Raw genomic sequence first — 25,312 nt, 5'->3', positions numbered from 1 at the left:
GCAAAAAAAAGTACCACTTGGCATTCTCGACCTGGCTGTCATTCTTCCAGACCAGGAATGAATAAGACTTACCATATCACCAAAAACGATACCAGGCAGAGTGACCTAGCGCTTTGTCACATGGTTGACTGCGGCACAGGAAGCAAGCCACAGGAAGTGTTTTGTTAGGGATGTGACGAGGCTGAGGGTTCGCAAAGAAAAAAAACCCAAACAAATGTTTTAAACAGCCTCACTCTTCAGTTTAGGATAAGCCCTACATGGTTTGCATAGTGTGCTTTGTTTTTCCAGACCACCCACTTCCATTGCTCAAGCTTACCCATGAATTGCTGCATTTACTTTGAATAGATTTAGGTCTGTTTTTTTTTTTTCTCTTTCTCTTCCCCCCAACATGAAGTCACAAGCCACAAACGGAATCACATGTTAGAGTAGACGGTAAAACAAGCATCTGTTATGACGAACAGATCATGGGTCTTTACTCAAAGTTCCTAATATACAGCACTCTTTATTAACGCACACACAAGAGAAATGCAGTAAGGATAAACACATTTTCAGGTTGCTTTGAAAACAATGGCACAAGTGTGTTAAATTTAGCCAGTGGATAAGAAGGCGATGCCTTTATTCAGTGTAGGTTCTTTACAGGTTTACTCAAATATCATGACATGATGTCTTTGTGCGAATATTTATGGTAAAATCGAAAAAGGGAATGTTACACCCTGTAAACTCTGCTCTGTATAGGATATCATTTTCTATACATATTTGATCATCATTGTTATAAGAAGAAGAACAAGGAAGACAGATTGGCACACATTTAAAAAAAACAACAACAATATACAGTATAGCATTTTGGCTTTGTATAAGCTTTAAACCATGGATTTGTTTAAATACCTTAAACTTCTGTTGAAAACCTTACATATGAAATTAATTTACAGGTCAGATAGGTTAGCACATCTGAGTACTGACGTGCAGACATGTCCGGTCCGCTGTGTTTCACCCAGACAGATTAGGGCCTTAGAGGATAATTCCCGAGCTCCTAATGTAGGGCACTAGAGGCGAGATCACCCCCCAATCTCAGCTGCAGCACTGTCCCAAGTCACGAGACCTCCTGTTAAATTAAATCTCACCAGGAGAGCAATTTGGTTTAAGTGATTAATGCGACCATCTTCTATAATCGTGCTGCTGTGTCAACCCCTATCGTTTCTGTAATATATACACTCACCCATCCTCATACACAGACATGCAACACATTCCTAAATCTGTATGAGAGAACATTCTCTGATGACATCCAATTTTATTTGGTGGTCTATTTGTTTTAAAATAAAAGGAAGAATTACGATAGAACAGTACCTACTCACTCACAGCTTGTGCAACGGAACATAATCGACCAGGATGTGACGCAAATGTAAGGTTCCATCGGTTAATACCGATTCATGTGCGACTCATCCTCAAGGTGCTGCGTAGGTGCTGCGTAAGAATACGCCTTAGACTTTAGACTAAGGGTGTAACTATCCAACAATTTGTTGCAAGCACCTGCCTAAAAGGTCATGCCTGAAATTAGCGAAAATATTCCTTCTCTACAGCATTGTTCATAAATTATCAGAAAGTCCAAATTCTACCAGAGATTACTAAAACAAATAAACATAGTTTCGTATCACAGCAGATTCAGTGGCTTCACCAAATATCAAATCGCTGCTATATGACTTAAAATTGTATCTTACTGAATGAAAGCCTGAAGTTTATACTCCTATGGTAGGCCAGAGATATGATAGATAGATAGATAGATAGATAGATAGATAATTAATCCCAAAGGGAAATTCCCTACTTCCATAAAATAATTATTCTAGCATTGTTAAATTGCAGACTGCAGTTACAGATAGACAGTTCAGCACACTTACCCGAGTACTAAATACTCGTACTAATACTGAAACATACGGCAAAGAACTTCTTAAAAAGAACCAATATGCTATATGGCCAAGTTTGTGGATAGTGTTTTACCTGACATTCATACCTGTATGTGGCCTGTTGCCACAAAGTTGCAATTGATAAAAGGACTTTTTTCCCGCATGACAATGACTCTTGTGCACAAACTGAGCACCATGAAGACATGATCTGCCAAGGTTGGAGTGGAAGAACTTGAGGGGTCTGCACAGAAGCCTGACTTCAGCTGTGTTGAACACCTTTAGGATGAACTTGCACGCCACTACCCACTGAACGGACGCAAATCCCCAGGGCCACACTCTCAAATCTTCAGAAGAGTGGAGGTTTTAAAACAAAGACGGACTAAATCTGGAATGGAATGTTCAACAAGCACAAATGGGTCATATGGAATGTCCACAAACGTTTGATTACACACAGATCAGTCATAATGTTAAAATCAGTGATTATCCCATTATGATAGTACCTGCCATAAGGAGTGAGATATAGTAGCGAGCAACTGAATAGTCAGTTCTTCAAGTTGATGTGTTGGAAGGAGGAAAAATAGGCCAGCATCTGAGAAACTTTGACAAGGGCCAACCTGTGATGGCTAAACAAATGGATCAGCATATCTCCAAAATGACAGGTCTTGTGGGGTGGTGTTGTATGCAGAAGTTACTACCCACCTGAAAGTGGTCCAAGGAAGGGAACTACTAGAGAACCAATAACAGAGGCATGGGCGTTCAAAGCTCACTAATGCAGGTAGGAACGAAGGACAGAAGAGCTTCCTACAGAAGAGCTATTTTTTTATTTTTTTAACACAAATTGCTGAAGAATTTATTGCTGGCTATAATAGGAAAGTATCAGAATATACAGTGCATCACAGCCTGTTACAGTATATGTACGGGGCAGTGTGTCCACGGACCTGTGCAGACCCCTGGCCATTACTATGCACCTAACCTACTATGGGCACATGAGCATCCAGAGCAGCTTTCTCTGGGAACTCTGGTTTCCTCCCACAGTCAAAAAATATGCAGATTAGACTAATTGGCGTTCCCAAATTGCCTGTAAAGTGTGTATATATGTGCGAGTGCCCTGTGATGGATCGGCACCTTGTCCAGGGTGAAACCCGCCTCGTGCCCCAAATCTCCTGGGATAAGCTCCAGGTCCCCCGCGACCCTGTATACAGTATAAAGTGGTATAGGCGATGAATGAGACTGCCAGGTGTGTTTGCATCACATACTGGAGTAGACGTGTCATCAGAGACAGGGTAGTGTGATGTCCTGCTCAACAATCTTGGATGTTGCTTACCTAAATATTGTTGGAGACCAAGTACACCCTTTTATGGTTATAGTATTTATTAATGACAGTGGCCGCAAAAAATTGTTAATAAATAGTTTGCCGAACATGACAAGAGTTTAAGGTTGACTTGGGCTCAGAATTCTCCAGATTTCACACTGATCAGGCATCCTTGGCATGTGCTCGACAAACAAGTCAGATCTATGAAGGATACACTTCATAACTTACAAGATCTGTTGCTAACATCTTGGTGCCAAATACCACATGACTCCTTTAGCGGTTTTGCGAAGTCTTAGAGCTATATTGGTGGTGCAAGGATGACCTTCACAATATTAGGCAGGTGGTTTTAAAGGTATTGCTGATCAATGTACGGTGTACGTGTAAATTATTAAACTTAAGGCAGCTTTTTCTAGCACTGCAATTTATTTACCTCTTTGGACTGACTGGCTGCGGACGACATAGCTTATTAAAACATTACCATTTTAGTTTGTGGTTTTCAGAGACAAACGGAAAAAAACGTCATTTGTTCTTTCTGCATCAAATTCAGAACAGATTAGTTAAAAAAATACTAAAGTGACGTGCTAGTATAACACGTGTTTCGAAGTAGGGCTGGGTGATATAAAGTATTTTACATTAAGTGTCGTATGGCTATGACATGGATAAGGTGGTAAAGTTTTGTGGTGGTTTAAATGCTCAGGGGGACACGGTAGCTTAGTGATGGAGCCTTGCACCTCAAGGAACAGGGTTCGATTCCCTCTTGTGGTCTGTATGAATGGAGTTTGCATGTTCTCCCCCATGCTTGGTGGGTTCCCACCGGGTACCCCCGTTTCCTCCCCAGTCCATACATATGCAGGTTAGGCCAATTGCCTTTCCCAAAATACCTGTTGTGTGTGTGAATGACAAACAGGCGTTGAGCTGGACCCCTTAAGTAACTACCACAGGGATGATGAGTATATCTCCAGGGTGGGGACTATCCGTTGGGCGATATGCCGTATGGCACTTAGACGAACCAAAAATAAAATAATTAAATGCTTAAAAGTATTCAGAATTTGACTTTTTTTTTTATTTACAAATGCTTTCTCTTCTGTTTGTTTTTATATTTTGTAATCATCTTTTTAAATTAGTAAAATATGAACTGTAAAATGTATTTGGTTTCTCTTCTTCAGGTTAAGGTTATAAAATTTCAAAAAGAGCTCAAATTTTTTTCTTGCATAATTTTTTTTTTTTTAAATGCAACACCACTGTTTCGATGTTAGCTTTTAAAAATATTGTGACGTACACAGTGCTTTAGAAAAAGCTTTATGTATCTTTCCTCATTTTTGGGGGTAAATTATAACCATTTATGGTTACGCATTAACATATCGTTATTATAAGGTAATTGTCGTTACCACACAGTCATGTTAATTACTTTGCCAGACATTTGAAAAGAAGGAATTTACTGTAACTGGATCTTTACAAATGTTAATTAAGGGTTCCAGCATGTACTGTAAACAATGGCACATGAAGGAATGTGTAGTGTGTATTGATAGTCATGCTGTGTTTGCACATGCATACACACACATATGTCTAAGTGCTGGGCGTGAGCCGTATTGTCAAAGGTGCATACAGTTGTTCTAGTGGTACATTATTATATAAACCTTTGTAGAAAGGCGTCCCTACTGACGGCACTAAAGCATCAGGTGGTGCTTTTAAAACTTTTAGAGCAAAGGTCGAGGCTGTTTAATAGGAGATGAGTGAAGGAGCATTATCACTGAGCATGCATAGCATGAAGGGAAAAATACATAAATAATCAAATCAAACGGTGATAAAGCATTGCATGTACTAGATAGACAGTACTTAGTAGTATCTTGTAGATAGCTTTTTGCATATCAAGTTTCTGCCTGGGTTTTTTGTCTGGAGAGGGGAGGTTTGGGTTAAAAGCAGAGGTACGCACAAGTATACGACACAGTAAATTCTTCAGGAGTGTTACACAGGCCAGAGATTGACGCTCACGAGCCAGGCACCTGAGTCAACAAAATACATGATCAGAAACACACCGTGTTCCAGCTCGCACCTGAAACACAGGATTGTTATACAGCTTATACGAACAAACAGATTATTTTTTTTTTACCCCAATGCAAAATGAACATCTATAATTATTTAGCACTAACCCATTCTGCTAATCAAAAATGGGAAAAGAAAAATGGAAAAAAAAACCTAGCAATGAAACAGTTTCTAATCCCGAAGTAGTCGTGTGTATATAAAAGGTGTGATCATGTTGCGTTATATTAGGATCGCCTAAAACAAAGCTGTCGCAAATGTTTGCTTAGCATGGGCCGTTTCTATCATCGAGCAGACGTTTGCGCTTACAACTTTCTCTAGGAGCCGTTCTGTAACGATTAGAATAGACAGCAGCAGCTGTGACGCGCACACAACAAATGGGGTCACTGGATGCCAAAATGGTCTGCACTGACTGGAAAGCCAGTTCAAAGGTCACCCTCAAAAACACACACACACACACACACACACACACACGCACGCACACTAGGCAACTCGAATGTGAATGAGAATCCTTGAGTACGATTTTGATCAATACAGAACAAAACAGTTCCTACTACTGGTTTAACACATGTAGCATGCCTAAGCTCTACTGTACTGTATTACACGGAATTACCTCCATGTGGCACAGTCTTAATATTAAACGCTTAATAATGCTAAACAAAAAAACCCTGACTTTGCTACTGAGTTTATATATGCATGCTTTTGTCCGTTTCTCCCAAATACTTTTCACACCAGTCTGCCACGAGAGTTAATACTTTCTATATCTAAAGCCGTGTTTAATATGAGCTAAAAATACACCGCTGCTCCCATCATTCTTCTCCCGAGAGTCGAACGCGGTTCCCGTCAACAGTGGACCCAAGTGTATGACGAATCCATAAATTATTAAATAAAAAAATAATTAAAAAAATGAAACGCAATCGAGCTGCATCCTTATTGTGGTCCAAGCGATTATCTGTATTGATGCCGTGTGTAAAGGCAGTAGCAATGAGCAACAACCTGTGGTCCACACTTATAACAGTATTAACACTACAAAAAGCAAGGAAGCTGCTACATATCAAAAGATCCCTTACAGTAAAAAAAGTCAACAAAATAAGACACTTTCCCTTAAGAAGACATGAATCAAAGTGGACAAAATGTCCCCAACACCGCTCACTCAAGTAAGCATCCTTGCCCTAAATTCCAGCGATTTTCCAAAACGCCACATGTGCTTCTTCTTTTTCTTTCTCTTTTAAATTTTCTTCTTTTTATTTACCCAATCAGCAAAAGCAGAAGGATTATGACACAACATAAGCATGGAAGTCCACATTACATGGATGGCACTCGGATCCGGAACAGGCCCTGTTTCAGCTGCAGCCGGAACAGCTTACAGTTAGCGATGCGCAGAGGAGCACAGCCGGTCTTGCACAGGTCCGAAGGCAGGAGAGGGCGGGTCGGATGCCAAGTGCCTGTACTGCGTCGGAACTCTCGGACGTAGTCGTAACTGGTGCCTGCGCGCGCACAACCACACACACACACACACACACACACACACAGTGGAAGGAAAAGCTTTACATACCTTATGGTAACATTATAATTCTAGAAAAAAAACTGATTTACATTTTTATCTCATTTTACATCTGAGCAGTTAAGGGTTAAGGGCCCTGCTCAAGGGCCCAACAGTGGCAACTTGGTGGTTGGGGGGTTTGAACCAGGGATCTTCCAAACCGTAGTCCAATGCCTTAACCACTGAGCTACCCCTGACCCATTTAACGGAAAGTGCGAACTTGAAACAATGAATGGATATTTATTATGCGTTTAGTGATTCTGGTGATAAATAGGAAAAAGCGTATATTTGTCACAAAACATCTCAAAAGTGAAATTCCCAACTTGTTATGGAGTTGGGATCAGAGAACAGGGTCCACCATGACGCTTACACGTGGGCGCATCAGTGGAAGTTCTGATAAAGTTCTCAATTGTTGATTGATGCTTTGTTTTAATTATTTGCGTAAGAAATTAGTGGGTGTGTGACTTTCAATTTATATATCAGTGAATCCAGAAAGTTCCGACATGCGATTCATCTGAAGACACACTAGCGATCCAGATGATGACAAGTGCAGCAATACTGATGGTGGAAGTGCGATAGAGGAACCTTTGCTTGTGCAGTTCGTACAGGTGAAGAGGCTTTAACAGAAATGAAGATCAGTTAAGGGTCACCACTCGCACTATTCTGAGTGAAAGATATAAAAATTCATCTAGAGTTGTTTTTTTTATTTGCTCATCATATTGACTCATTACATCATAATACTATATAAAAATATTGACACATACTTTAAACAAATAAAAAGAGATGTTTCTGGTAAAGCAAGTCAAAGCGATCATGAGGAACAAATTCTCTTTTGTGTGAACGACGAAGCAAACATTAATATCTATTTGTGTCTATTTCTAAATAAGGACCATGTGTACATGTCTGAATAAAGCTAAATTGTGCGTACATTCAATGCCTAAAATAGCAACATATCTCACTTAAAGCCTGAACCTAATCTCACATATTGTGCAACCTGTCTATTATAAATGTTTATCAAGAGGTTAATTACTTTACTGAGTGTCCTGGCAAAAACCCCTGGGTGATATTTATCTAGCTTCAGCTTCCTTGTTACATTATCGGCTCAATGCGACAGCTAACCATTAGCACATTCAGCACAGACTCGCCGAGGAACAGCAAGAAGTACAGCACTTATTAAAACAATTGAGACAGTCAAAAAGAAGCAGACCCTAAAAGATAATAAACTAAGAGGCAAAATATAGAAACGCTTTGAGCTGCCTCTAACAAATCTCCACCTCGACTGAACGCTGGATAATGCTAACGAAGACTCGCTAATGAAGACACAGAGCACTTGCAGGAATCGTGTCAAATGGGAGAGACCTCGAAGAGACAAGAAAATCACAGATGACATCACGTATTACTTGGCAGAGGTCACGGTGGTCATGTTGTAAAAAAAAGGATTTGAGATAGAACTGAACACAATGCCTTAATGCAACTACTACTACTGCCATCATTTAGTTGGAGTTTTTGCCAACAGTCCAAAGACATGCAGATTAGGCTAAATAAAGCAATTTGGGGTGTTCCCAAATTGCTCACTATGTGTGTGCCCTGTAATAGGCTGGCACCCTGTCCAGGATGCACCCTGCCTCGTCCCCAAAGTCTCCTGGGATAGGCTCCAGGCCCTCCCTGAACAGGATAAGCATTACAAAAGATAAATGAACGAATTGATGAATGAATAGTACAACATTTGAAAGTTACTTGTTTAAATCGGAATCACAATAAGTGTCAAAATATAAATTTTGCAATGAGAATTTTTTATCAAATTCTTCAGCCCTACTCTTGGCTATTCAAATCAAAAACCTAAAAAAGCGTTTTGTTTGGGAATGTAGCTAGTTTAGAGTATTCCCCCCTAACATGTAACTTAATCCACAGGGATAGACAGCAAGTTGTTCTGCATTAGAATAAGACACAAGATGTAAAATTATAAAGGGGGGAAAAAAAATTACACAACATATTAAAATGAGCTTTTATATGTTACAACAACAACCTTTTCATCATTTGAGGCTCATTTACCAAGGAAAGAAAAACTGCTGAAAACATCTGTGCTGTAATGTTTTAACATACATCATAAAGATGTAACTACCACACACACACACATTTTAGTATAGTAATGTTATGCAACTTGGTTAGCATGTTCATAAGAAGATAATCACTCAACAAAGACTTTTAAAGGTGTTTTAGCATATAAACAAAATCTAACATTTTAAATATTAACATGGATTTAATACTTTTTAATTGTTATCCTGGTGTTCTCTCAGAATCTACAAGAAGCATTCAAGTGGAACCAGGATTTTTGATTGTGTAGAATAACTGAATGCAGTTATGAGAGTAAAAGCTACAATTATTTCTTTGTATAATCCCCTGCTACACTAATGCACTTATCCCAGTGTTGCACTAGTGCTCGTCTATCATCAAGGTAGAAAGTTCTCTCAGTACACTGGAGCCATGATCCGACTGCCTGCTTCACGTCTGAAAAGCTGGTCTCCCAGGACCTCATTTGATGTCCCAAACATGTAGAGATGCCAACGGGGCATGTAACAATAACTCCCAGCTGAGTTCCTGCATTGTGCTGGTGAGTAATTGTGTACAGTTCCCACAGACAGATGTGTCTCTTCTGCAAGTTATGATATGATTCTGAAAGTTGTACATCGGTTTTCAGGGATCAGAAGTTGCGTTGCCGTCAATTGATGCTTATTGGAGCGACTGCTGCAGGCTCCGAGCCACCCCGGCTGGGATCGTCGTTCACGGACGCACGGCTTTCTTTAACACGTTTATATATAATTATTGTATAATAATATTATAATAATTATATATATATATATATATATATATATATATATATATATATATATATATAACTGAATATGAAATTTTTTTTTTCAAGACTTTAAACATTGAATAGGGTCACATTTACCCCAAAGATAATAGGAGGGTTAAAATGATAAAATATAATTTTTATTTTATTTAAATGTTACTCCTATTAAAAATTAAAAAATTTAACATACTGCGTGTGTGAGAATGTGGACAAGGTGCATGAAGGAGTTAACTGAAACTTCCTTGCTGTTTAATGGATGTCTACGTGCAGAGGCCGGGGCATCATTAAACATTACATGAAAACCATTTGTGTAAAACATACTTCATTAAAGGCCTTTTTTTCTTCAATTAAGCCTCAAATCTGTTGTGTGTGCTTTTATGGTACCAATAAAGTTTTAAACTTGTAAGTGCCACAGTTACTCTATGATGGCACGAGTACCTCGGACCCTTCGGAAAAGTGGAATTAAGCAGAATTTGTTTTTTAACTGAGATGGGCAAACCTCTATAAAAGCACTGGTGAGACATGCTCAAGTCTGTGTTGTCATGAGAGTTTTACTATTATTGTATAACACTTGTAAGCATGATTGTTCTGTTTTAACATTTATTGGTTAAATGAGATTTGTGAGATTCTGTCTACACGGATTTTCCATTCTTCTCTGCTGTAGAGTGGAATCGTAATCAGGGTTGTTGTAAATCCAGGGCCTACTCACACTGGAAGAAACAGCAGTCCAGTACAGAGGCATTTAACTTCATAAATAAAAAAAAGACTGCAAATATCATGTGTAAGACGAAAAAAGCATGTTGTCCGAGTATGCTACAAGTGTCTAATTGGTGTGAATAAACACCAAAAATGTATGTAAAAATCAAAATATTTGTTATACATGTTTTAAATATTCCTTATCTGGAGCTTCAAATTTTAAGAGTTATTGAAATGATTCTTGTTTGTTTGTTAAAATCGATCATTTTATACCTAGAAACGTTAACATCTGAAGCAGTGGTCACAGAGAGAAAAAAATTATGTTTTAAAAATCATTATCGGGCTTACCTGTATCCAGTTCTCCCACCACGTATATACTGGCCCCAATGGGAACAGCTCCATACACGAATGATGATGTGGTGTGTATGCACAGGCTCTGATCATCAAGCAACACCCATCTGTAGGTTTATAACATTGGCAAGAGATTTACAGGTATATTGTTTATTCCGGGTTCTAATGTCTCAACAAAGTCATCTTTTAATGCATCCCACCACTTTTTTTTTTTTTTACATTTTTTTTTACATTTTTTTTTAAAAACCCCACCTTTTCAACTCATCGTGAAAGAACTCAGATTTGCAGATGGTCATCTGGCTGGACTCGGGGTTGTCAGCATCTCTGCTCCTCACTCCTCCGAACACATAGAGCTCCTGCCCTACACCACACGCCACGGCGCCAAACCTGCGGCCAAAAACCATAACTAATGTTAGCTTCTCCGGCATATACGCAAACATAATCGCTCAAAGTGAAATGAACGAAAACAAGACATCATTTTCCTGCTCTCCAGTCTGCCTAAACAATCAAGGTTGCGCCATGTCATCTTGTAGTACGTGTTTACTTAATAACACAACACGAGTGAATATTAGGAGTGAAACAACACAGGGTACTAAGGCTGTATGACCTGTTTACAGGATATCGTTTCTCTTTTACCTGAGTGTCTAAGAAAAATAGTTTTTTTCCCCTTTATACTAACATTACTTCCATTTTTGTTGTCTATACAGTTCTCTGCATGCTTTTCTACCTTCTCTCCTTTAGAGGGCAGAGTGTGGTCCACTGCTGAGTCTTGGGGTCGTAACATTCCACAGAGTCGTAAATTTTCCCGTAAGACCCTCCTCCCATGACATAGAGCTTCTTCTTCATTGTAGCACAGCATCCAAACTAAAAGACGAGACAAGCGAGTGTTTGTCTAACACCGATCAAGTGTGTGATATACAAATGAATCCCAGTGCAAACACTCTCTCACCTTACGAACAGTAGTCATGCTTGTCTGGGTCGTCCAGTTATTTAGGTGAGGGTCAAACACTTCCATGGTGAGGAGGACTTCTGTGTCCTCATTCTCCCCACCCAGCACATAGATGAGTCCATCCAATTCAGCAATACAAAAGTGCTGCCTTGCCTAAACACGTTAGAAACAATGCCGGTCAAACACTGACATCTGGTGTTAAACTACAGTTTGCTGTTTTTACATCTGATGCGGCCATGTTGTTTTCCAGCAGGCACATAGAAAAGCAGGTGTGCGCTGCCCCTAGTGGAGGAACAAAGAGAGGAGTTCAAGTCAAAACAGGATTTTTTTATTCGTGGAGAATAACAGAATACAGTTTTAGGAGTAAAAACCCCGTTTATTCCTCTATATAATCTCCTGCTACGCTACTGCATTTATCCCGAAATTTCACTAGTGATTGGATACCATCAAGGTAAAAAGTTTTCTCAAGTACACCAGATCCATGATCGGATTTTCACTCTGGCCTCCCGGGAGCAACTTTAATGGAAAAAACAGCCACCACAAAACACGTGCTTAGAGGGAGGTCAGGTCTGTACAGGGGACTGTAACTATAATAACTCCCAGCTGAGTTCCTGTAATGTGCAAGCTGTGTTTGTAAATGATTGTGGGTGCACTTCTGACAGACAGGTGCGTCTCTTCCACAAGTTGGCGGCAAGTTATCACTCGTTTTTCAAAGATCAGGCGTTCCACTCGCTAAATGTTCCAGAAACTACAGCAGCCACCTTGGTCGGGGGCGGATGTACGTCCTTCTTTAAAATGTTTGCACCATTCAAATGATTTACTGCAGCTGAGAGTCTTATCGCCATACTGCATTCGAAATCTTCTCTTAATGTCAACCGGTTTACAGCCTAATCCAGAAGTCGTCCTGGTTTAACTTGAACGCCCCTCATAACATTCAATGAGCAGAAAGAAAAATAAAATTATGAAGAATATCTAAAGGAATTAAACAAAGCATCATATCTAAAGTATAGCACCCTTTTGGCAATTGATAAAGATACCTGATTCATTGGTGGAATATGCGTCCAAGTGTTGGTCTCTGGGTTGTATTTCTCCCCACTGCTCAACACGGCCTTGTTTTCATCCATTCCCCCAATCGAAAAGAGGCAGCCGTCTGAGAGGGAGAACAGTAAACATGAACTTCTGATGAGGGTACTCACTGTAACGGTATTCACTGTAATTACTAAGACTTCTAGATGGTAGCACTAAATGTTCTTAAGGGTGAACATTGTACAATAAAATAAAAAAATACAATACTGCTACTTTCATACCTCTGGTTGTATTGCATCACTATTTGCGAGTGAGTAACAATTATTACAATATTCAGGTAATAAGACAATAACTTCTTGTTGAAATGTTATTAAATATTAGACATTATATAATAACACAATGTCTTATTGAATTGGCAACAACTAGAATTTAGACCACACAAGTTTAGATTTATTTTCGACATTCTAGAACAATCCTTTTTTTAAACAATGAAATAACACATATGGCATTAGGTATTTAAGTAACAAATATCAGTTGTTATTTTTAACACAGAAAGGTCAGCTGTTCTGGAATATTTCTTGCAAGAACAGTATTGCCAAGTGCATTTGCAAAAACCATCAAGCGCCATGATGAAACTGGCTCTCTTACCAAAAAAAGCAAGACCAAAACTTAAAACTTACTTCTGCAGAGCCCAAACTTTTGACTGATAATGTACTGCAAGTCAACTGCTCTTGGAGCTAAACCCTCACAGAATATTCATTAAATCTAACAGGGGGAGACACTTTTTTCCTCCCTTAAACCAGCCATTAGGAGTGATTATAATCTTTGGGATTTATTGGGGGGGTCTAAATAAGAAAAAACTGTTTTTACTAGGCATCATTTCGATCAGCTTATGCAATGTCAAATATTTTTTTTCTATCCAGAGTAGCATTAATTTCTCTCAAAGATCTTGTCTTGATAATGGAGGAGTTGGACCGCTGCGTAAAAGTCTTTTCCGGCACACCCCAAAAATTCCAAGTGGATTTAAGGCCTAGATTTGGCCAATCCAAATGTGAAATTAATGTCTCATGCTCATGGTGAATCCTGGCATTGTCATCTCAGAATATGCATGTGCCACCATAGAAGAAAAAAAAAAATCAATTGAAGGAAAAACTTGAGGTGGTCATGACCTCATTCTTTAAGCACATAACAATGACCCTAGACCTGACCAATTGAAGCAACCCTAGATTGTAACAGCTCCAGCAGGCTTGTACAGTATCCATGACTAGGCATAATGGGTGCATCAGGATAAAAAGAGAGTCAGATAAAAGAATGCACCCATGACCCTTAAACAAGGCAGATCTGGACTCATCAGACCACATGACCTTTTTGTGTGAAAATGCTCTTGAAAATGTTTCAAGCGTGTGCGATTGTTTATTTATTTTTTTTCTGACCACATTTATTCATCATAGTTGACGGATCAGCACCAATACTGTTTTGGACAGTGTCCAACCCGATTCCAGTCATTTTAAATCTCCTTTGTTGTTGTTTTTGCTTAATGGGGGCCAATAATTCAACCCCTTCCTAAATAGTGATCCTGATGGGACACTATTGAACACTTGTGCTCAAACTTCCTATGAAATTTAACACAATCTGTACTTAGCACCGTGTTCTCAAAGTGTGAGGTGCGCCCTGCTAGTTGAGAATACAGACATAACTGGTGGGGCGCAATGAACGGGAGGAAATTAGTGAAAAATAATAGAAAAGGAATACATATAAGGAAACATTCGGTATTATATATGTAATTTCATTTATTCCAATGTGTATGCTAATGTTTCTGTATTTTTGTTAAAATTACTATTTTATCAGGCAGTACTAGTCTGGCATTTCTAGTTTCCAGTGTGGCAACAAAGTTGCTTTTTGATTCTTCAGGCGCTGAACAAAAGGGAAGATCAATATCATTCTACGCTTTTTGTTGGTGTGCGGCTTTTTGCAATGATCCCTAAATCATTCGTCAGACAGCATGAGACCGAACAAAGTAGGAAGACACTTAGAGACAACACACCCTAGTCACGTTAATAAGCCACTCAACTTCTTTGAAAGAAAGCTCTAGATAAGTGACGAAGAAAGCCTGTTATAACAATTGCACGTGTATTTTATCTGTTTTGAACTTTGTGTTATTTGATCTTATTGGTTTAGAAATTAATATTTCAATAAATAGTAAACTTGGCCGATTTCGTTATCATTTTGTTGACAAGTGGGGCTTGAAAATTCACCCACCCCCTTAAGTGGGGAATGACAGAAAATGTTTGAGAACCACTGACTTAGCGGTATATGCAAGTGAATGTACTGCCGCTTGAGTATTCTACTAAATTTACCTTTCCTGTGTGTGAGATGTTAGATAAAGATCATTTGACTTTGATGCATAAGAGCACCCACACAGGTTAGACATGTTTTAGGATTTGCATTCTCCTGCCCCCCCTATCTAAGAATAAGGGACATATCTTCAATCATTACAAGATATTTTGCAGTCAGGGTTTCTGATGTTCTGCATAAAAACCGGACAGGAATAAAGCTCTGTCTGGAAGAAGGTACTGACCGGCAGTGACCACCCCGTGACCGATTCTCCTCTCGTTCATAGGCTGCAGATCGATCCAGAGCTGCCGGTTCCTGTCATAAAGAGGGCACATGCAGCGTGTCACTGCAGAGGGCTTCCGGGTCCTGAACAGAAAACAGAACAGACAAAAACACTCCCCTTAATTTCATCATGAAGATGATAAAATTACACGGAATATAGCTTTGTTATGCTGCATTAGTTAAAAAAGAAAAAAATATATATATATACAGTCGTGGCCAAAAGTTTTGAGAATGACAAATATTAGTTTTCACAAAGTTAGCTGCTAAACTGCTTTTATATCTTTGGTTTAGTTGTTTCTGTGATGCACTGAAATATAATTACAAGCACTTCATACGTTTCAAAAGCTTTTATCAACAATTACATGACATTTATGCAAAAAGTCAGTATTTGCAATGTTGGAACTTTTTTTTTCAGGACCTCTGCAATTCTTTCAATCAACTTCTGGGCCAAATCCTGACTGATAGCAAACCATTCTTTTATAAATCACTTCTTGGAGTTTGTCAGAATTAGTGGGTTTTTGGTTGTCCACCCGCCTCTTGAGGATTGACCACAAGTTCTCAATGGGATTCAGATCTAGGGAGTTTCCAGGCCATGGACCCAGAATTTCAACGTTTTGGTCCCCGAGCCACTTAGTTATCACTTTTGCCTTATGGCACGGTGCTCCATCGTTCTGGAAAATAAATTGTTCTTCACCAAACTGTTGTTGGATTGTTGGAAGAAGTTGCTGTTGTAGGGTGTTTTGGTACCATTCTTTATCCATGGCTGTGTTTTTGGGCAAAATTGTGAGTGAGCCCACTCCCTTGGATGAGAAGCAACCCCACACATGAATGGTCTCAGGATGCTTTACTCCTAAGTAGTCCTCAGCAGTTCATTCACCATACTTTCTGCAAAAGATCAATCTGTGCCTGATGTTTTTTTTTTGGAGAGAAGTGGCTTCTTTGCTGCCCTTCTTGACACCAGGCCATCTTCGAAAAGTCTTCGCCTCACTGTGCGTGCAGATGCGCTCACACTTGCCTGCTGCCATTCCTGAGCAAGCTCTGCACTGGTGGCACTCCGATCCCGCAGCTGAATCCTCTTTAGGAGACTGGCGCTTGCTGGACTTTCTTGGACACCCTGAAGCCTTCTTAACAAGAATTAAACCTCTTTCCTTGAAGTTGAATGATCCTATAAATTGTTGATTTAGGTGCAATCTTAGTAGCCACAATATCCTTGCTTGTGAAGCCATTTTTATGCAACGCAATGATGGCTGCATGCGTTTCTTTGCAGGTCACTATGGTTAACAATGGAAGAACAATGATTTTAAGCATTACCCTCCTTTTAACATGTCAAGTCTGCCATTCTAACCCAATCAGCCTGACATAATGATCTCCAGCCTTGTGTTCGTCCACATTCTCACCCGAGTTAACAAGACGATTACTGAAATGATCTCAGCAGGTCCTTTAATGACAGCAATGAAATGCAGTGGAAAGGTTTTTTGGGGATTAAGTTAATTTTCATGGCAAAGAAGGACTATGCAATTCATCTGATCACTCTTCATATAAAAACTTATGCAGCCACTTTTCCAATTTCCAATATTTATGTAATTCTCAAAACTTTTGGCCACGACTGTAGTTATGAGAAATTAGTATTGTATCAGTTTTTATGTGTGAATAACTATTCCATTTATAATTGTTAAGTATAATTAATTAAATAATTATAATATCTAATTAAATCTAATAATTATTATTTCTAAAATTTTATACTATTATTTTCCACATAACTTAAGAAACTTAAAAAAACAATCAACTCAAATCATGCATAATAACCGTGATCCAACATGCTGAAAAATTCTTGATGCTGGTCCATTAGTGTTATTAATGGACTGTTATTAGCAAGTTATTTTAATTTATGCACCGACATTAATATGCGGGGAATTCCACGAGCGGTGATAATAGACACTAACAACACTGGGACGTCTAACTACTGTACATGCATCACACGTGTCACAGGTGTTCTAATAACCGTTAATTACACTAATGGAGGTCGCAGCATGGGTGAAAGTAGGTCACTGTAATCCGTAGTACTGAGGAGAGAGCGGCTGCCTGCCAAAACTCACATTCAAACCAGTCACTGAAGCACTTTTAGCAAGAAAAACATCTGATAACATTATGTTATCTTAAACAACACTGACTCCTTAATAATTGCTTCATCTTTAATCCCATCCCGTGAATCCCACATGCCTCTTTAATCCTTGATCAAGGGCACGACTTGGTGTTGGGAACAGGTGATTTTACACCCTAGCGTACCAGCTTTCCATTTAACCCTATTGGGGTTTCACCTGCAGAAACTGAAATTTCACGGAGCTGATATTCTAAAGCAGAATAAATGAAAATATAATGAGAAACTTTTGATATTTACAGGACTGTCTACCTTTTCCTTCTCTCCACCTTTTGGCTACATCGTACTGGTAAGAATTTAAATCTATTTTCAGCCCTGTTAGTAACACTAATAACTGTTAGTCACAAGCTCCGCCAAGTGGGGATTAGTTAGTTGTGCCGGGCTGGGAAGGACAGGTGTGTTGGTGGAACAAAAATAACTGGTTAAATAAATAAACATTTCATAATAAATGGTATTTGGGCACACTCATGCTCATGCTGCTGAGGTGAACATCAGCATGGCTGTGATGCCTTCAGCACTTGGGCTGCACCCTCATGTCTGCGACCATATCAAATTCAGTACAGTAGCACTCCTTATTAAAATGTTTTTTTTAGGTAAAAAAAAAATGCTTTAAGAAATCTTGAAAGGTCAGTTTGGATAACCTCTGATGTACATAAAAATGTAAGCTGCTCTGTATAAGGGTGTCTGCCAAGTGCTGTAATGTGAATATTAAATTGTGTACAATTATCATAATGCGCAGGAAAATAAATTCAGTAATGTATGGTGATTCTTTTGTGTGGCAATCCATATATTGCCTCACTGACACCAAATTTGATTTCTGGGTTTGCTTTTGCGATGTTAAAAAGTTGCAGTTTCTCTATAATCCTACAGGTGGCGCTAAACTATTCAGACATTGGCAGGCAGTCCAGCATCCTGTGTGGTACAAGCTGAATTATTTGCCAAGTTTGTTTAGAATTGTAACAAAAAAATAAATAAATAATAATAATCTAAAGAATCTGCACCTAGGTATCGTGACAATATCATATCGTATAATATCGTATCGGGTGCTCCCTGGTGATTCCCTTCCTCAATTGACGTTGACATTTTATTTGAGGTAGATGATGGAGTCAAAGGTAAAGTTTCAAGTTTGTTGTAACTATAAAGTTTTTCTGGACAGAGAACTTTGCACTTTCTTTGTTTTTAGTCTGTGTAATTAAATTAGGAAGTGAATTAAAAGAGAGGTTGGTTATTGAATAATGGTTCAAATAAGGCGTCATTGGTACACTTTCATAGTGTACCAAGCATCAAATACCTCTAAATAATTTTCTCACAACACCACCCCGTTTTATGATTTATTCCTATTAAATTTCACATACAAAATGTTTTTATTTATTAATTTTTACTTAATATATCAGTTTCTGGTAGTGCTCTTTGTGGCTCGTTCCAATACTCACGCCCTGTCCTCACCCCCTGCAATGACGATGCACTCGGAGTAGCCGCGGGGTTTGAAGGCAGCCAGCAGTGCCTCTCCTTGCTGCGCCGCGCCTCGTAATGACTCCATGCAGCACTCGCCGATCACCTCCCTCATGAGCGGGTCTCCAACCATCTGCTCCTGCAGGTAGCTCTGATCTAGGCCCTGAACCCACACTGCAGACATCACCTCCTTCATGTGCACCTACAGCCAGACAGCAATAAAGGTCAAAGACACACACATCAAAACATCTCGACTACCATCAGACACTCCTGAAATCTGATTTGGTATCTTTGTAAAAATGTTATGCAGGCTCTTTATAAGTTGCAATTATGACAATGAGAGAGCATTCAAAAACAGAACTATTTAATTCTTGGAGTGTTTCAGAAAGATGTTCTTGGAACGTTCTGAGAATGTCAAAAAGCATGTCATATTTTATTATTCAAAAGATCCCATTCTGATATTCTAGATTATGATATTTATTTGCTCCTACATTATAGAGCAAGCCTTGATTTTTAAAGAGTCAACTGTTAAATAGTCTAGTCTGGCTTGTTGCTGTGATTTTCCACTGCTCAGGCCACGCAGCAGCTCCTCTTAGTGGGCAACTAGTTTATGTACTAATCATCTACCCCAGTAAATTACAAATAAAAAAAGGTATTTTTATAGAATTTCCATTTTATTGACTATTGGGGTCTGCAGAGCACCAGATAAAATTAAGCCAATGTTACAAGCTAACTCTAGCTAAATTGAGTAAAAAAACAAAACACCAGTGTAGAGCTGCTTTGAAAAGGAGATTATAGCCAATGCTGAGACAGCAGGTGAGACTCTGAGACTGCCAACAAAAAGAAAGAACCATTAAAAAGTCAGGAATAGCTCAATGGCGAATGCGCTGGACTGCTGATCAGAAAGTCCCAGGTTCGAACCCCAGCACCACCAAGTTGAGCCCTTGAGCATAAAATGTAGTGTAAAAGATAAAATGCAATTCACTCTGGGCAACGATGTCTGACAAAAGTAAAAAAAAAAAAAAAAAAATTGTTGTTAAAGAAAAAAAAAAAAAATGCCTTGAGTCCTACCTAAAGGAAGGGTTTATCACAACAGGTGGTTCACGTGCTGTAACAGATGAAAAGGGTAAAAACTGTAAAGGGTTGGAGTTGATCTACACTGCCTGGCCAACTATGAAAAGACTGGAATTGGATTGAGAACTGTTCAACACACCATTAAAACCTGGAAGGATAGTGCTAAACAAATGCTTAAAAAAATAGAAATGACTGGGTATCACTTAAACGTTTGGTGCATAAAAAAAAAAAAGAAAAAAAAAAAAGTCTGAGCTATAAATCCAGATTAACCGTAATCCAGAGTGAAGGGTATGTCAGGTACCCTATCAATTTTGAAGTGTGGTGATACACAAACCATTACATGAAAGAAGGCGATACATGACTGAATCAAAAATAAACCTCGCTTTGAGGGGGGTAAGGGATGGCATTTCTCTCTGTCCCCTGTTCATTAGAGTAACATTAGACAATAATGGACTTCTGTGAACTCATGGTGGAGGAAGAGGACAGAAAGCGATTTGAAAAAGAAAACCATAATCCTAACAGTTATTATTACTAGTAAAAATTTAAAAAGTAACATGCTTATGATATGATTATTCATGATAGAAATCGACTTGCTTACCCGTCGGGCCTCGATGTCGTAGGCGAGCCAGCGCACCACGGCCTCCAGGACGTACCTCTCATTACCCACGTTGAGCTTCTCCATGGCCAACAGCTCACATAGACGCTCGGGCGGCAGCTCGCGGAACTCCTCCGTGTCGACCACGTCCCTGAAGTGCGTCTGCAGGTACTCTGTGGCCACGTGGTGCACGTGGTGCAGGCAGTAGTGCAGGGAGAAGAGCCGGATTCCGATACAGTTCTCCGCCGTGATGCAGTTCTCCAGGAACTGACAGCACAACGATTTGAGATCTGTGAGGAGCAGCATGTCGGCAGCCTGCACCACGTCCTGGATCGTGTCCTCACTCAGAGAGATCTATGATCAGACAGAATGTTAGATATTCCTTCCCTTAAAGCAGTTTTCTAACCCACACATGCCCCGGTATTGGTATCAGGTATCGGTTCGATGTTCCAGTCCATTCTCCTTGGCTGCCACGTTTCATTGACGTTGCGAACCTATATAACGAGAACACCTTTCAACAATGTCTGGACTATTTCCGGACTGAACTCCTAAGATCTTGCTTTGTTTTCTCTCTACATAGTTCATATTAGAACTTTTCGTTAAAAAAGCGCCTATAAATTTATGAAAGTAGGTGATTTCTGAAAAGTTCTGCCAGGTAGTGGTATCGGCAAGTACTCAAACTGATGTACTGGTATGGGCACATTCATATCAAATACATTACCTCTCCGCTGAATATGTAGTCCAGAATCTGCTTCATGATGGGCATCGAGATTCCCTGTAGCTCGATTCGGTATGTGGATCCATCCGCTTTGGGTGGGTTGTAATTTAGCTTGGTCCTACAATTATGCACATGTGAAAGGGTTGTTTTAAGAATTTGTAGCAGATACTATAAGATAAAATTTTTGAAACAGTTCCTTGCCCTACGGAAAGAACAGAAAACTCACCTTTATTAAAGACAGTGAAAATACTTTAACATATCTAAAACATTTCTGTATAAAGCTTTCCTAGATTCTTAGATAAAATCTCTAAAACTCTACAAATTACCACTTTAAAAATGGCACTACTTTTTCAGATAAAAAACCCTCAAACAAACATGACATGCGTTCAAGTCAAACCAGGACTTTTGATTGTCCAAAAAATTTAAAAAATAGCTAAGAACATCTGTGCTGTAATGTCTTAACGTAAATCATACAGATATCACTACTTTTTTTTCTACTACTACTACACACTTACTTTAGAATAGTAATGTCACCTAACTTGGTTAACATGCTCATAATTAGATAATCACTCAAAATATACTCTTAAAAGTGTTTGAGCACTTGCCATTATTATTATTACTATTTTAAATTAGAATTTCAATCTGTTTAGGGGCACATACACAAATATAAAATAAAATAAACTTAATTTAATTTTTTTTCAACATAACATTATAAAATAACAAGCATAAAATAAATACTTTTAACTACCAAAATACCTGTTCGTTTTAATCTTTGTGTTTTATTCTATTCTATTGAGTCTACTGGAGGTGTTTAAGTCAAACCGGGACTTTTGATTAATATACTGTATATAAAAAAAAAAGAAGATACAGGCAATGAGCATATTCTTCTTTATAATCCCTGTGACACAAATGCACTTATCCAAGCATTTTACTAGTACTTGGATACCATTAAGTTTTCACCAGTTCATCAGAGCCAGCCATGATCATACTGCCTGCTTCATGCTGGCCTGCTAGAAACTCCTTTAATGGCCTAAACATGAGTAAATAGTTTTGAGCGAGGTCAGGACTGTACGGAGCGAGCTCCGAGCCACCTCAGCATGATCACATCTAAAACACTAGCTTCCCAGAAACTCCGTTATATTTTATACTTCACATATTTTAAACATGTACAACTCCTGTTTGTCTTGACTTGCCTTGACTTGTCCCCCTTGTGTTATAGGTGAATTTGGAGTAAACAGGCAGTAAAAAGTCATGAGCTTTATAGGTGACATAGTGAAATTAGACAGAGAAACAGGTTTTTCTTCGAGGTAAGGAGTTGGGAATGTGCACTAATGCGACGAGATAAAAAGCCGAACCAAACCCAACTCCTGAAGCATTTCTCTCCACCCTGATCTGTGACACCTGATCCGGTTTACTGTACACACCGCACAGCCAAGTGAACAGTGCATTGTCTTCAAACTTCCCGGGTTAGACGAGCTTTTCATTTCTTTTCTTTTTTTATCATCGTCACAGCTCTTATGCATCATTCCAACCCTTAATAAATAATAATACATGAAAGCTATTCATCCAGCATTTGGACTGCTTTATGGTCAAACTTTTTTTTTTCTTTTTCTGCTTTTAGTTTCTATAGAAATCTGGGAGAAGGCCTTACACAAGGGACTGAAAGACATGTTTGCAGAGAGCAGCAGGAGTGTGTGGAGTGTGAGCTGGTGTGTGTTATGTTCAGTAGGACACACCCTGTTGCTGCTCCAGCATGTCTAGGACGAGTCACAAGCATGACTAAGGCCACATACTATCTGTGTTACACAACATGAAGGGAAAACAACAAACAAACAAACAAAAACAAACAAACACTGAACTGCAGCGTGAAGCACACTTCTGTTGACCTGCTCTATACTATTCTATCCAAGCCAAGCTTGTGTCATGTCCCTACAAGTTTCAGTACCTGATATATGGACTCGCTGCCGCCAGGATATTCTTCTGCACAGGGATTTCTTCCCCTTCCAGAACCAAAACAGCGTCCTGAAAACTGCCGTCCTGCCTGAAAGAACGCAGCGAGCGTAACAGCTTCTGGGAATGCTGTGGATCCGCCACCACTGACCCCGGATCAGCCGCGGCTCCAGCCTCTGCCCCGGGCTTCGACATTCTCTAAACTAACTCACTTACCGGGGAGGAAATTCAGCTGTATACAATAATAACGACAGCGCATAACATGAGTAAACACTCGGCTATTGTGGAGCAATTCTAATATATATTATTGCTCAGTGTTATAAATATAACGGGTCATATACAGTTCTTAGTTATAGCCCAATTCCCGGTCTATGACTTCATGCTCCCGGGAGGATCCTCTAATCACACCGAGGCTCACAATGCTAAAGCTACACGAATGTAAATAGTGCAACTTCTACTTCTTCAGCTCTTATCGTGAGGCGATGGTGGCCTGGAGAGCTGCTCAGCACCACCTACTGGACTAGAGTGCAAATAACAGTTCATTTACACACTGTCCAATACGATTTATCACACGAGGGAGCTCGAGCACTTTCATGACTTCCACTCTCACTCACTAGTGATGGGAACGTTTGAATCAATTTAGTGACTCGGTTCTTTGAATCTCTTTTTTTGAGTCATTTAGTTCATTTCGTGGGGTCCGGGTTCGATTCCCGGCCAGGTCCGATTCCCGTCTCTGTGTGCATGGAGTTTGCATGTTCTCCCCGTGCTTGGTGGGTTTCCTCCGGGTACTCTGGTTTCCTCCCACAGTCCAAAGAGATGTAGGCTAGGTTAATTGGTGTTCCCAAACTGTCCATACTGTAGTGTCTGTGTGCTCTTCGATGGATTGGCACCCTGTCCAGGGTGTACCCTGCCTCGTGCCCTAAGTCTCCTGGGATAGGCTCCAGGTCCCCGCCACACTGAGTACAGGATAAAGTGGTATAGAAGATAAGTGAGTGAGTGAGTTCATTTTGTTCTTTTGATCAGAAATAAAATAAAATGGGGCATTTTCAACAAAAAGACCCCCAATACGTCTACATGCACAAATTTTGGCTATAGTTCCAGATCAAAATATTACAATGCAGCTAAGGACATGTTATAATAAACAGAATGAGTAGCTCATCTCTCGTCGTTCGTTCTTTTGAATCTATTGCACCACATAGCGTCTATGGGAGTCACGTGACAAAAGAACGAACGACTCGGAGTAGAAGACTCATTGAGGCGAACCCCTCATTTCTGTTTCCTGTACATAACCCATGGAGGTTTTGCAATGATTCGCGCATACGCGCCCAGTAGAAAATGAACGAATCACTCTCCCCGAGACTACTCGTTCTTCCGAGTCAAGGAAGAAAAAAAACTAATCGTTCATGAACGACTAATCACTATCACTCACTCATCCTCTATGTACGTACAGTACAGTCCTGGAGCCTATCCCAAGGTGGCAATTGATTGCAGGGCAAAAGCAAACACACAAACTTACACACTACGGGAAATTTGGAGATGGCAATTAGCCTAATCTTGCCAATGTCCTGCCATGGACTTTGGTAGGAAACTGGAGAACCCAGAGGAAACCCACAGAGAGAACATGCAACTCACAGACACACAGGCTGGACTTGAACCTTCAACCCAGGAGCTGGAAATCCACAGTCCTAACCGCTATAAAACTGTGCTGCGCCTCATGGGTATATGTGTATAAGTAAATTATGTATCAATACACACACACACACACACACACACACACACACACACACACACACACACACACACACACACACACACCCCGTTATACATTATGACCCCTGATGCACTGTGTGTTCTGACATCCATCCACAACCAGCATTAACTCTTTCATTAATTTGATCTACACTAGCCATTGGATCGGACTACACTGGCCAGCCCATATGCATCAGTGAGCCTTAACCACCCGTGACGCTTCACGAGTTCACCGGTTTTCCTTTTCCAGAGACATAAATATTTTACATGTAGTTCTGCGTGATGAGAGAATCTTGATATGATTGTCTGGTGTATTTTATCCTTCACAAGG

At 39.6% G+C, this 25,312-nt stretch overlaps 1 protein-coding gene across 2 annotated transcripts; it reads right to left on the bottom strand.

Moving 5' to 3' along the window:
* Positions 1-6,177: 6,177 nt before the first annotated feature.
* On the bottom strand, positions 6,178-23,654 carry gan (gigaxonin). 2 transcript variants are annotated; one of them, XM_053500299.1, is made up of 11 exons: positions 23,228-23,654; positions 21,286-21,400; positions 20,568-20,918; positions 18,877-19,097; positions 15,248-15,369; positions 12,681-12,793; positions 11,644-11,796; positions 11,422-11,558; positions 10,947-11,081; positions 10,692-10,801; positions 6,178-6,737 (listed from the first exon to the last, which is right to left on the bottom strand). In XM_053500299.1, exons 1-11 carry the CDS (start codon positions 23,425-23,427, stop codon positions 6,556-6,558), a joined length of 1,839 nt encoding a protein of 612 aa, XP_053356274.1. In that variant the 5' UTR covers positions 23,428-23,654; the 3' UTR covers positions 6,178-6,555. The 2 variants fall into 2 exon arrangements, with proteins under 2 accessions (XP_053356274.1, XP_053356275.1); XM_053500300.1 differs by lacking the exon at positions 6,178-6,737 and adding an exon at positions 10,256-10,357.
* Positions 23,655-25,312: the final 1,658 nt, after the last annotated feature.

Source organism: Clarias gariepinus, chromosome 7 (assembly GCF_024256425.1).
Source record: "Clarias gariepinus isolate MV-2021 ecotype Netherlands chromosome 7, CGAR_prim_01v2, whole genome shotgun sequence".
NCBI lineage: Eukaryota > Metazoa > Chordata > Actinopteri > Siluriformes > Clariidae > Clarias > Clarias gariepinus.
This window is presented reverse-complemented; position numbering and strand designations above follow the sequence as displayed.

Coding starts and splice junctions, on each gene's coding strand:
- gan (XM_053500299.1), bottom strand. CDS start 23,427: ATGTCGAAGCCCGGGGCAGAGGCTGGAGCCGCGGCTGATCCGGGGTCA. Junction 21,401..23,227: donor GCAGCGAGTCCATATATCAG/GTACTGAAACTT, acceptor GCATAATTGTAG/GACCAAGCTAAATTACAACC. Junction 6,738..10,691: donor GGTGGGAGAACTGGATACAG/GTAAGCCCGATA, acceptor GTGCGCGCGCAG/GCACCAGTTACGACTACGTC.